Here is a 14,352-nt window from a genome sequence, read left to right as displayed (position 1 = left end):
TCTCTCTTTCTCTCTTTCAGATCAATGTGTGACTCAACAACTGGCCTAGTCAAGTGAATACATAACACTCACTATCCCAGGAGTTCCTCATCCCAGGAGCTCTCCATCCTGTGAACTCACCATTTTCTGAAATTCCCATCCCAGGAGCTCCTCATCCCAGGATCTCCCTATCCCAGGATCTCCCCATCCCAGGAGCACCCCATTCCAGGAGCACTCCTACTTGTGTTATCACCATGGGGTCTTACAGTGTCTCTGTGATAGGAAGGAAGTTACGCATGTGAAGGAGTAAGGCAGATGCCTAAATGAATCCAGCAGTGCAGGTTCCTCCAGTGGTGAGCTCTGGTGGCCTCCTCTGTAGAGAGTTGCGCTGCTAATCCAATGGCCATGCCCCTCTAGCAGTCTGAAGCAGCAGCAGCTCCACAGGAGAAAGATGGTCGGTCTTCTGCCAAGATTTACCACCTTGGAACCCAGTGGAGGATCAGCAATCAGTAGGTTCTGACTCAACAGCAATGAGTGTGGATTATTTGAGGATTTCCCTGTAGCTAAACTAAGAGTGAAAACTCATTAGAAAAATTCATTTCTGAGCTTCAAGATAGCATGGTACAGTGGGAAAAGGAAAGGTATGGGTTTTCAACTAAAAAGGAGGTGAGGTTTGAACTGTGACCGGACCACTCAGAGAAGTGTCATCTTAGGCAAGTCGCCTGGCCTCAGTGTCCTTCCCTGAACCCGGAATGCTGTCATTAAGGAGGAGCAGTGGGAAATGTGGCCATGAATAGACAGTCTTGAGCTCAGTCTTCTTCTCTCCACGGCTCATGAATTAAAAAGTGTTAGTGTTTCATTGTACGTATTCTCAACAATAATGAAATAAGTGAAGTAAATTATTTCAGCTTGTAATCATGGTCAGTCGCTCTCAGTTGAATTCAACTGATGGTGACTCCGTTTATGTCAGAGTTGAATTGAATGCGTTTTCAGTGGCCACTCTGGAAGGAAGCTCTGGTGGCATAGTGTATAGAGAGGTATACTGGTGACCCAAAGGCCCTGCCTTTTTAGAGGTTCAAATCCACCAGCAACTTTTTAGGGAAGAGATGAGCAATCTCTTCCCATGTAATTTACAGCCTCAAAAACTATCCCAGGATGGTAACCTTTGAATGGATTCCTACTCAGTAACAATTAATTTAGCTGAGTTGAATCTTTCTTCACAGGTACTTCTGGTTAGACCCAAATAGTGAACAGTTCAGTTAGCAGCCAAGCATATTGACCGTTTGCACCATCCAGGAATTCTGTAGTTTTTGCTAACTCAAAGGGCCAGTTTCCTTTCAATAAGACAGACCTAAAACAACACAAACCTCTCTCTCCTGGGAAAAGGAAAAGGCAGGATTTTGAGGGTGGGCAGGGGGAAGGCAGAAGGCTCAGGAGGGGAAGTGGGTATTTAGATATCCAAAGACCATTTGCCTAACACCAGCATTAGGGAGAACTGTGGTCATTCTTCTTCCAAACTGAAGAAGCAGAGAGCAGAGGAAATTAACGTCCTTGCTCAGGTCTGCCTGACAGATACACTTGGCAGCACAGCTCCACGGGCAGCAAGGCGCTCTGTGGGACTTCAGAGGTCCTGCTTCTCTGTAGGGCCTTTGATAGCGATGACCCAAACCCCATCCAATGGGAATATCTTTCCTTTAGCTACGTTTGGTCCATCAAATTCAATTTCAAGGGTGTTGCTGGTGATGTTGGCACCCTCTTACGTTTCAAGAGTCCGATTCCAAAGTTTTACTTTTCCTTGCTTATAGATTTTCCATGCATGAAAATGGTTTACCAGAACTCATAGAACCTACCTCTCAACCTTCTCAGAGATCTTGTTAAACCTGTAGTTGCTCATTCAAATGTCCTTTCCTTTCCAGGATGAATGAAGAGCAGATAGCTACAGTCTGTCTGTCAGTTCTGAGAGCCCTCTCCTACCTTCACAACCAAGGAGTGATTCACAGGGACATCAAGAGTGACTCCATTCTCCTGACCAGTGATGGCCGGGTAAGAGTGCCCAGTGTGGCCCCTCCATGGTTTGCTTTATCACGTTGTCTGTTGTGGGCCGTGTCCTCCTAAAAACACTTTCTCATCATTCTCATTTTTCTTAGTCACAAATCAGTCATTGCCTTTCCCAGAAGACTTACTTAGAAGGAAATTACCATACTCTGTGTCATCCTGTTAGTCAGAGTTACCTGTGACCTGAATTTAATAATCTTCCGCCTTAACAATCGTGTAGGAAGTAATGGAAACTTCTTTTCATCTATCTTCTTATTTCTTCTGGAGAAGAAACGCTGACTGTTCCAAGACTATGTCCACCTTAACTGTGGTGGATATGCGTGTTTGTATACCTCTCAGAGTGTCTGCAGAAAACAAATGACCAATTCCACTCCAGTAATTTGGAGAGATTTTGGTAAATACACATTGTAAAGGTCTAGTGAAATCGTGAGGAATATTGCATAGGATTAATATTGTACTTCTGAATAGAGTTCCACTCTTACCACCATGAAGAGGTACTAGTACTAGAATCTGGAAATAGAGATGTTTGTATGAAGAGATGTGCCCTTTGATCTGTAGTGAAGAACAGACTACCATGGACCTATAAGATGGGAACTGAGAGGGGCAAAAAAATCTCCTTTTGCTACTTCCTTTCCAGCTCCTACTTGTGTTCCCCATTGGCCGACCCCAGGTGAGAGTCATCACAGTCCTCAAAAGGCAGCCCCACACCCTAGAGATTAAAGAAAGGAAGAAAGTGGACCTGCAGGGAAGATATTTAGAATATGTCCAGCACACTCATGTGGTTCTGGCCTCAGATTTCCATGTTTCCCATTACTGCAGCCTGTTCAGAAGATTCTGCTGAAACACATCAACCCTAAGAATGAAATGATGATTCAGTATTGTAAGGAGTGCTTAGTTCCTTGGAGGGCTTTGGAGCATTGATTTTCACTACTAAGTTCTTACTCCCACCACAGGCACTGGCTCTGGAGTGAATGGAGCCAGCCCTCCTCCGTATTTGTCCGGGAATGATCAGACACCAGACAGAAACATCTGCCCAAGCACTTTGGATTTTCCTTTATAGAGATTGTAGATTCCACTGTAGAAACTTTTACAAACTCAGAAAAGTAAATAGGATGGGGGGTTAGAGGTGGGGTGGGCGGGGAGAAAAGTGCAACAATGAATGAATGGAATTCCAAAATCTCTGTAGATGTTCATTGAAATGAAAAATAAATAAATTAATTTAAAAACAGTAAATAGGATTAAATAAAAATCAGTCATAATTCCATGCTTGGAGAAGTAGAGTGTCAAATGAAAGAGAAAAAGTCCCTCAAAAGCTAGATCGACACAGTGAACTGCAACAGTGGCCTTGAACGTGGCAGAGAACATGAGGATGGAGCCAGATCGCTTAGGTTCAGATTTTCATCTGTCATTCGTAGAGTCACCACGAGTCATAATTGACTGCACAGCACCTAATAAAAATGTGATATATTATCTCTCCCCATACATATTATATATATACATACATATATTAATTTTAAAAATTTAAGATTATTATATCACTTTTTTATTTTTTTTACTGATATCAATTTTTTTAAAGCACAGTGAAGACTGGCTTAGGACATAGAAGGTTTCAGAGTTGCTTTACGTAAGGTCGTTATGCATCGCAGGAGACTCAATGGCAAACAACAATAACATACTATGACAGGTTTGGAAGCAGGAGTGGCATCCACTTCCTAAACAACATATCTCTGGAAACTCTATGAACTTTGATAAATGTTGATAGTTGTCAAGGGGCTTCAGACCATTGTTCACAGGGTCGCTATGAGTCATGCTCAACTCAAAGGCAATCAACAACAACTTGAACTTGTATCAGTTAGTTTCTATTACTAATATATCACCCCCATATTTAATGCCTTATCACAGCAACCATTTCTTGCTCTAGTTCTGTGAGTTGCCATGAGAACTGACCTTGCCTGGAACAGCTCAGATGTGGTCTCAGCTGAACTCACTCATTTGTATCCTATCAACCTGCAGCTGATGGCCTCACTCATTTGTCTGAAAACTCACTAACTGGGGGCACTGGAAGTTGCTGGTCCACATCTCACTCATCTATCTCCTGGAAACCTACATAGGCACCTTCAAATCAATAGCAAATCATGGTGACCTCAAGTGAGGTAGAGTGGAACTGTGCTCAGTAGTTTTCAGTGACTGATTTTTGGGGGAAGTAGGTCGATAAGCCTTTCTCCTGACGTATCTCTATGTGGACTCAAACTTCCAGCTTTGGAATTAGCAGCTGAGCCCACTGTTTGCACCGCCCAGGGATTCACCAGTAGTCTAGTCCAGGTCTGTTCACATGGTGACTGTGACAAGGTTCCCAAGAGCATCCAGAGAGCCAAACTACAAAGTATAAGCTGTTTTCAACCTTCTGCTTATATCATGCCTGCTCATGTTCTGTGGTCAAGGCCAAATTCCAGAGGTAGAGAAATAAGATTCTCTTCTCTCATAGTTTAAAAGGCAGGGAGTTGAGCTGTTAACCCCAAAGTGGCATGTCTCTGGCTGTTCAAATCCACCAGCCACACCACAGGAGCAATATCCTGCTGTGAGATTTATGTTGTTGCTGACTGCCTTTGAGTCAAGCACGACTCATAGCAACCCTATGAACAAAAGCCTTTCTATAACTATCAACATTTATCAAAGTTCATAGAGTTTCCGGAGGCATGTTGTTTAGGAAGTGGATGCCACTCCTGCTTCCAAACGTGTCATAGTATGTTATTGTTGTTATGTGCCATCGAGTCGCCTGCGATGCATACGTCCCTCTGTACCCCCTAAACCTTTCCTGTCCTGAATGTTTCGGTTATTTCTGTGAGATTTATAGCTGCTGAACACATGCTGGAGGGTCAGCTACAAGTTGGTTCTAGCTCCACAGTGATGAGCTTGAGTCTTGATGCAATGTCACACTGTAAAAGGTTATGGAGAGGGAAGAGAAGAGTGTGTGTCCATTTTTGTACAATCTACCAAAGAATAGGGAAGTGATGGGCAAAGTGCAGGTATTCTTGCCTGGCCCGACTCGAGCACAAAGCACCTTGGCACGGCTATCTTCTCTGAGCCAAATTTCAATGCATTGAACTGATTCTTGAGTTGATTTGTTCTCTCAACTAATGGGACAGAGAAAACAAAGAAGAGTAGTTTAGAGACAAAGCTTCTTTCCTTGTTTCTGGAATTTGGTGGTACAGATGTCTTCTCTGTAAGTACGATACAGATGTCAAAAATCAGACATAAGACTAAGACAGTAATTCACTGTTTCATGACCTGACTTTAAGAGCTTCTCTTCAAACATTGGCCATAAGATGATGACTCATTCAGTTGTTCTAGAGAGAAGATTATATGTATTGAACATCTTCTGCACCTCCATGTACTCTTCAGAGATCTCACAGGGACAGGCACATTTTGAGTGCTTTCCAGAATTGTTGATCTATTCTATTGTTGAACAAGTTCTGTTGTTCTAGATCCCAAGTATGATCAAGGCAAAATCACGAATTTCATTTAAAATGTTTCCTAAGAAGACCAATGAGTGTGATAGTTAACCAACAGATAAATAAACTTACCACCAAACTTACCACCAGACACCAGACAGGCAGCGATTGTGCTCTAGAATTATCTATAATAATTAATAATAGAATAATCTCTAGAATTACTCATTTAGATGAGCAAGGATGAGGATGGACAGGAGAGGCATTTGTTACAGAGACTGAACAGAGAAGGCCCTTCTGTTATGGTGACATTACCACAGCGATGTGTGAAGAAGTGAGCCACGTGGCTACATGGACAAAGGGCAGAGAGCCACAGTGTGGTTCTCTGCCTTCTTGACCACGTTGGGCCAGAGTTTGCTCATTCACATTTCAGAACAACATCTCATATTAAATTGACTCCACAGGGCCCTTTCTGTTTCTACAATTTAAAGAATCTTTTTCTCTGCCTCCACCTCAAAAGAAGAGCAAAGATGAAGGGTCAATGTTCTAAGAAAAGGCTGAGAGTACACTTTTAGACAAATGTATAAAGAGTACAGTGTTAAATAATGGAGAAAAGAATTTTCTCTATGACCATACAAGGAGCCCTGGTGGAATCGTATTTTATGTGTTGTGCTGCTGACGGGAAGGATGGCAGTTCAGAGTCACCAGCATCCTGCAGGCAGAGACAAGCAGTTTCCTACGGTAAAGGTTCACAGCCTCAGAAACCTGACGGAGGATAACTGTGAGCTGGAATCAACTTCATGGTAGTGGCTTAGCTTTGGGTATAACACACAGAGTAATAAAAGATAATGTCCTAAGAATATTTTTTTATTATTTTTATTTTTTTGTATGTGTACCATCGCATCAGATCCAACTGGTATTTGCCCCTCTTTTTCTGGTGGAGAATCAGGTGGATTTGAACCACGAAAAGCATCTTTTAAAAAAACATTCTAATTCATTGCTGTGAGTCAAAACTAACTCAGAGTTGACCCTCCACTGGGTTTCTGAGGCTTTAAATTACAAGAGAGGAAATTATGCATCTTTCTCCCACGAACTCACTGATGGACTTGACTCCTCAGAGAGGTCTGGTACTTAGATTAACAGCACAAATCAATGAACTGTCACCAAAGCAGGCCTTTTAAAGAACAGTCATGTTCACGCATGCTGTATAATGTTTTGGGGTTTTGTTTGTTTATTTATTTTTGTGTACATAGTATATGAAAAGACTTTTAAAAAAATGTTTTTATTAGGGGAGCTCTGGTGGCCTAGTGGCAAGGAGCTGCAACTACAATCCGAGAGGCACACGGTTCGACTCCACCAGATGCTCTGCCGGGGAAGGAGGGGCAGTCTCCTCCTGTACCAGTCATATCTGATTTGACGGTACACTCACATAAAAATAAAATTAAAAATGTTTTTATTAATGATCTTTAATGCAACATATATATTTTTACAGCATATTCTTTCCATTTAATCTTTTCCCCATTCATTCATTGTTGCACATTTTCCTTCCTGTCTACTCTTCCCCCAGTTCATTTTTCTCTTTAAAGAAAAAAAAAATTCTTTCATTGTTAATACAGTTTCCCCCAGTCCACTTTAATATACATTTCTTTTTCTGTAATCTTGTCATGAAAATAATACCCAATCCTATATTCCATTTAAACAGTTCTCTCCCTCATCTGTTTCAATGCAGTCTACTTTATTTATCCCCTCTTTTCTTAGGTTCCCCACAACCCCGATGTCAGTCCCGTTTTACAACAGTGGCACTATGCAGCAGTTGTCCTTCTGTGACTGAGATATTTCACTCAGCATAATGTCCTCCAGGGTCACCCATTTCGTATAATATTTCATGAGTTCCTTATTTTTCAATGCAGCATAGGATTCCATTGTGTGAATATACCACAGCTTCTCTATCCATTCCTTTGTTGATGGGCATTTGAGTTGTTTCCAACTCTTTGCTATTGTGAACAATGCAAGCAATAAACATGACGTGCATGATTTCTTTAGGGTATATTCCCAGTAATGGCATTGCTGGGTCAAATGGTATTTCTATTTCTAATTTTTTGAGAAAGTGCCAGGCCACCTTCCATAATGGTTATACCATCTTATATCCAGACCAGCAGTGAATAAGAATTGCAATTTCTCCACAACCTCACCAACATTTGTTGTTTGCTACCCTGTTGAACTTTGCAAATGTTGCTTGGGTGAAATGATAGCTCATAGTTGTTTTGGTTTTTCACCACTCTAATAGTTAGAAATGTTGAACATTTCTTTATATGTTTGTTTTTGCCATCTACATTTGTTCTTTGGTAAAGTGTCTATTCATATCTTGTGCCCATTTTGCAATTGCACTGTTTACCTTTTTTTGTTGTTGTTGAGGTGCTGGAGTATTCTATAAATTTTAGATATGAGTCTCTTATCAGATATGTCATTGCCAAATATTTTCCCAGTTTATGGGATATTTTGCTGAGGAAGTATGTAACAGAAGGATTAATACTGCATAATACCACTGTTCTAAAATAGGACTGACATAGGGGGTTGGGGAGAGAATAGGAGGGGAAGGTGGATAGAAAATGAAGACTGCATTAGAACTGATGAGGAGAACTGTCTGAAAGTCATATAAGCTTAGGCATTATATGTATGTCGGCAATCTGGAACAAGAAGTGCATTGCAAAGTGGACTGGGGGAGGGGGAGGCAGGAGAAGGAAAATGTACAACAATGAATAAATAAAATTTTTTAAAAAATAAAATAGAAGAGCAATCATGTTATTATCATCTCACATGGTCCTGGCATGGTTGAACTCTGCTAAGCAGTTCTGCTCTTATTTGTGGTTAAGTGAGAGTTGGCGGTACAGCTTTCTAGAAGTCTTCCTCACGTGTCAGAAAGTTAGTACTGGCCCTTGAGTGAATGCTCAGCTGGAGCTCTCAACAGAAACCGCTACAGAGTGACCTCGCCATATGATCCCAGCTTCCTCACAACATAAAAGCTGAATTCAACAAGTTAGTGTCCCTAGCCAAGTTAGACTGTATGAAGAGGAATATGACTTCAGGATTGGAGGAAACTCAATGGCTTGTGATAAGCTGATCACTCAACCTTGCTTGCAGAAAGTGAAGAGACTCTTGGGAAAAGATATCATGCTGGGAAAGGTCGAGGGTCAGCAAAGGAGAGGAAGACTCTCGAGGAGATGGATTGACACAGTGATTGCAGCAATGGCCTTGAGCATGGCAGAGATCTTGAGGAAGCACAGAACAGGGCAGGGTTAAGTTCGGTTGTTGCTGATTCATCATCTGTCCAACAGCACCTAACCGCAGTAACTCCCTCTCTTCCAATCCCAAGAATGATTATCTCTATGTGTAAACCTTTCTTTAGATTTTTTTTCCCGAACAGGAAAAGGAAAAAAAATATATCCTGTAGTCTTATTTAGCAAACTTTCTCTTATTATATAACAAGATTTGTGTAGGTACAATTCTCTCCAAGAAGTCCGCTGGCTTACAAAAAAATGAGAACTCATGTATCAAGCACTTCCATTTGGAGGTCACCGATGGATGTTCGTGCTGGGTCAGTCATCACCACCAAGGAAAGACCTATACTTATATTCTCTTACATCAACCATGGCCAGGTACCTCCTTGGCCCAGGAAAGATGACAGCTGTCAAATGCGATAATGATCACCCATGGTGGCCAGCGATTGGTGGCACTCCCCGGCTAAAACAAGCTTGGAAGCAGGAGTGGCATCCACTTTCATAAATAGCCGCCTCAGGAAACCAGTCTTGTAGAGGCAAATCCCAGGTGTGTAGATTAGAAGACAAGACGGAAGCATGTGGGGAGCCAGAGTCCAAGTTATCAGCAGGCAGGCAGGGTCTCAGGCTGCTGCCTTTGGAGGCTACCAGTTCCAGAGGCTGACATTTCTAGAAGTTGTTGCCAGGATATAGGGTTGTAGAAGCCTGGTTTGGGATACCAATGAGTTCAAAGACCCTAGTCCTGGCAGTCCACTGGTTTAAGCAGGGAGAGTATCAACCAGACTTCTCTTTAGCTTTTTATAATGGTGATCTTAAAAATATTTGTCTTTCATGAGTGACAAAGAAGAAGGCAATATACAATAAGGGGATGGTCAACGTACTACCATTAAAGAAAGGGAAGACATAGATTCATAGAAATCAGAATTACAGGTAAGAAGTAGGAAAGGTTGATTTCATTGTTGATATAGAAATGAATATTCTAACATAAAGTATGTGTGAACGGTTGAATGAAAAATTAAAACTGCTTCATAACTTTCATTTAAAATACAATTAGACAAAAGAAATAAAAAAGTTAACTATAAGATTGAGTTGGAACCAACCCATTGCTGACCCCCAACAGGTTTTCAGAGGCAGTGAACACACAGGAGGAGATTGTCCATCCTTCCTCTTCAGAGCAGCTGGTGGTTTCATGTCTTTGGGATTCAGCACAGCTTCATCCACTAGGTACCAAAGCTTCCTTAACCGCAGGCATACACCCAAAAGAACTGAAAACATGGACTCAAGCAGATACACACATGTCATTGTTCATTGCAGCACTGTGCAGATAGCCAAAAGGTGTAAGTTACCCAAATATTCATTGTTGTGTGTGCTTTCAAGTCACCTACAACTCATAGAGACCCTATGTATGACAGCTCTGAAGCCTATCCTGTCCCGACCAAGTCTCACTGACTCCAACACATCTACCCCCATTGTCCCAATTATTGTATCAACCTATTTCACCCAGACTCTTCCTCTTCAGTGCTGTCCCTCCACCGTTCTGAGCATGATATCCTTCTCCAAGCACTAGTCCCTCCTGGTCATGTGACCAAAGTATGTGCAACAAACTTCAAAATCCTACCTCTAGGGAAAAACTTGGTTTCACCCTCTCTAAGACAGACCTGTTTGTTTTGTTGGCAGTCCATGGTATGTTCAATGCTCTTCTCCAGCACCACAACTCAAAGGCCTCAATTCTTCTTCTGTCATCTTTAGTCATTGTTCAGCTCTCTGACGCATAGCAAGTAATTGCAAAGACCATGGGCTGGATCAGGAACACCTTAATCTCCAGACCAACGTCATTACTTCTCAGTACTCTAGAGAGGTCCCTGGTAGCAGATTTTCCCAGCGCAATTTGTACATCCTCTCCAGCATTTATTACTTGCTAGCCTGCTAAACTTTGCCACTGCTCCTGGGGTGAGATGGTATCTCATTATGGTTTTGATTTGCATCTCATTCTTGATCCTCAGACATTTTAACTCATTTAAACTGAGTTGGTGCCCAAGAATCTGCATTTCTAACGAGTTCCCATGTGATGCTAATGCTACCTAAGCTGGGCAGCAGAGTTGCCCAGAAACCAGGAACAAAGACATTCATCTTCTTTCCTGAAAACTTACAGCAGATGTAAGACTACTTTGAGGTATATGTGACAAGAGTTTCCACATGTAGGAAGGTTTTGAACTCCTCTTTTTAACCTTTCGATATGGCATGTGTAGACCCCCTTTTACAATGTGCCCAGCCTCTTGTGGGTCCCCTGATACTAGTCAGAGCACATCATAAACGGCAGCTGTGTCTGAGCTCTATCTCTAGCTCTTTGGTCCCTGTGTAACAAGTCTTTCTTCTTCTTTTAGGGACAGGCAGTGAACTAGGTGCAGTCCTCCTAGCCTGCGTGCATTAGAGAGGCAAGGGAGGTTTCCTAAACAGTGAAGTTATACAATTCTGTCTAAAACAAGACTCAGCTAAGAGCCTGTGTGATTCCCTTTTTAAGATCTGCCTACAGTGCTTTATTATACTCATTACTTGAGTCCTCATTATCTACTTGCAGATTCATTTGGGCAAGTGTTGTATGCAATTATGTTCTTTTATAACATTGTCTCCTTTATGTACTTGGATGAGTGAAAAATCATGCAAAAGCACTTACACTCCTACAACAGGAGAGGAGGCCGAGCTTCCAAGGACTGAGCTTCCACTTCTTGTCTTACATTCTGTCAGGATATAATTATGAGTGTGTCAGTTTTGTTGCTTTTAAAAATATCTGAAAAGAGAAACTCACACTGTATATATTGAAATAAATAACTGCCAATATTTAAATGCTGATATGTTAAGCCTCCCTTAATCCATCCATTTTACCTTATTTCTTACCTTAAAGTTACAAGCAGAAAAAATTTATTAGCCAGGCGTTTTTTCTCTTCTGCTATGTCCCGTTGGTATAGTGTGTGATGTGTTGAGCTGCTAACTAGAAAGTTGACAGTTCAAATTCACCAGCTGCTCCACAAGAGAAAAATGAGACTGTTCACTCCTGTTAAGATTTGCAGTCTCAGAGACCCCCTGAAGGGTCACCAGAATCAGTCAGCTCAGCGCATGTGGGTTTGATTTTTATTTATTTTTATGTATATAAAAAAAATTGCAGATTTACTCACATTCAGGGATTGAAAATGAAAACACACACACACACACACACATTTATTTTTATTTCCTAAAACTAATGGACTCGACTGGCTAGAGATATTTTTTTTTATTTCCATTTTTATTTTAGGCAGCTTCTGTAATTTAGATGCTATCATGCTTGACTATATTATTTTAAAGTTGAACTGATACCTTAAAAAAAACCTCATATTTTGGGTTGAATTGTATCCCCAAGTCCTACCTCTTGTGCTTGTGCAATGTGACCCTATTTGGAAACAGGGTCTTTGAAGACGTTACTACTTAGATTATCACAAGGTCATACGTGAGTAAGATTGGTCCTAATCTTACATGACTAGTTGCTTATAAGAGTGGGGAAGATCCGTAGAGAAAGGATGGATCCACAAACTCAGGCACCCTGAAAACCACCAGCCTTCACCACAAGTTAACAGAGAGGCTGGAACAAGTTCACTCGTTTAGAGCCCTCACTTAGAGCCTCACGTGCCACCACTCTGATTTCAGTCTCCCAGCTGTGGAACTATAAAATGAATTTCGCTCTTCAAAGGCAGCCACTTTGTGCTGTTTTATTACAGCTGTATGGAAAACCAAAATGCCCAGTCTTTCCGATTGGACCACCACCTACTCCCTCTTCCCACACAGATGAAGTCTAGGAGAATGGACATTAACAGTGCTTTATGGGACTTCATGAGGTAAATAAGGCCCATCTTCTTATTCTGAGCTCTGCTGGTTCCGTGAGGAGAAGAGCTGCTCACTCAAAGGCCATGCTTCTCTGGTGGTTTGAATCCAAGGAAGAAAAAAAGGACAGTTTCCAACCCCCACCCCCACTACCCCGTGCAGTTTACAGCTTCAGGAACACACTTAGAGGGTCCGCTGTGAGCTATGACTCAATGGCAAGGAGTCTGACTTTCTGATTCTTATTCTTCTTTGGTGTTTTGTGTTTTCTGAACTCTCCTGATTTCCAGTGACCACTGAGGGGGAACTTGTCCTATTATTTGTTGGTCTTTTTAAAAAGACCTTCTGCATTATTTTGTATTTCCTTTTGCCTCATCTCTTGAAAATTCCCTGGAGGCTACCTTTTCTTGTCAGCCGTAGCTTATTCTTGACATTTCCCCATTCTTTCAATGAAATGTGGAGGACTTCTGTGCCCCTGAACACACATAGAGACCATAGAGTACCAGGTACACCACCCTAGGCTGACTTCCATTCATGCTGTGGTGCCATCTCTCCATGAAGGTCACATTGGGCAAGACCTTGTGTTCAACAAGTACTGACTAGTGTGGCAATTGTTGCTAATTACCATGGGTGGCTTGTTGTTATTGTTGTTATGTACCATCAAGTCGCTTACAACTCATTGAGACCCTATGTATAAGAGCCCTAAACCCTGCTCTATCCTGTGCCAATCGCACTGCCTCTGACACACCTGTCACCATTACCCCAGTGGCGGAATCAATCCATCTCATCGAGGGTCTTCCTCTTCTGCGCCACCCCTCCACCTTCCCAAGTATGATGTCCCTCTCTAAGGACTGGCCCCTCCTTGCAGCATGTCCAAAGTATATCAGACAAAGCTTCAGAATCCTTGCCTCCAAGGAGCAGCCTGGCAGATGAACCTGTTTGTTCTCCTCGCAGTCCATGGTATATTTGATGCTCTTCTCCAGCACCACAGCTCATTCAGTCATCCCTAGTCATTGTCCAGCAGCTGACACAAAGGTACACAGATTGAATCCACCACTTGCTCCTTCCATGAAATTTACTGCCTTGAAAGTCTGCTGGAGGGTTGGCTCTGGGTCGATTCCAACTCCACAGTAAACAATTACAACAACAAGTACAACAGAACAAAATCATGGCCAGTCCTGCACCGTCTCTGCAGTCAGCATGCTTGACTCTCTTGCTATGGTGATTGTGTATCTTGAGTGGCTCCTACCATGTGGAAACTCAGATCTGAGTATGTGAGTTTTATTCTTGATGTATTAAACTGTTGAGAAGATTGCTTGTGCATGAAGTCGACTTTCTCACATTTTCTATTTGAAGCAATTCAATCTCTCTCAACCTCAAACTACACATTACTGCTGATTTGAGAGACAATTATGAATAAGAAAATGGAAAAAGAAACCTACAATTAATACTTTCCAAAATACTGAGCCCATGTCATCTGTGTTTAACTTTGATTTTAGAAGCTTCTGTCTTCAGTAAGCCAAAGATGGTTCAGAAAGAGCTCCAATGTGTCTTTTATCACATGATCTACTATTGCACATGGATATGTTGTTATTATGTGCCATAAAGTCAGAACTGACTCATAGCTGGTCCTCTGGTGGATTTTCAGAGGAAGAAAAATCATAAAGGAAGAGATTACCTACTCCCATGGAGTAGCTTGTGGATTTGAACCTGTAGGTGGCAACACAATTTCTTAGTATGTGTCC

At 41.8% G+C, this 14,352-nt stretch overlaps 1 protein-coding gene across 1 annotated transcript in view; it reads left to right on the top strand.

Moving 5' to 3' along the window:
- Positions 1–14,352, top strand: part of PAK7 (p21 protein (Cdc42/Rac)-activated kinase 7) — a 383,566-nt gene that overhangs the window by 351,261 nt on the left and 17,953 nt on the right. Inside the window, exon 7 of the mRNA XM_006894246.1 lies at positions 1,896–2,022. Coding sequence (XP_006894308.1) covers positions 1,896–2,022 — 127 coding nt within the window. The remainder of the gene's footprint in view (positions 1–1,895; positions 2,023–14,352) is intronic.

The sequence above is a fragment of the Elephantulus edwardii genome, unplaced genomic scaffold (genome assembly GCF_000299155.1).
Source record: "Elephantulus edwardii isolate Elephantulus edwardi_28Jun2011 unplaced genomic scaffold, EleEdw1.0 scaffold00138, whole genome shotgun sequence".
Taxonomy (NCBI): Eukaryota; Metazoa; Chordata; class Mammalia; order Macroscelidea; family Macroscelididae; genus Elephantulus; species Elephantulus edwardii.
Note: the sequence above shows the minus strand (reverse complement) of the source record. Positions and strands in the feature narration are given on the sequence as shown.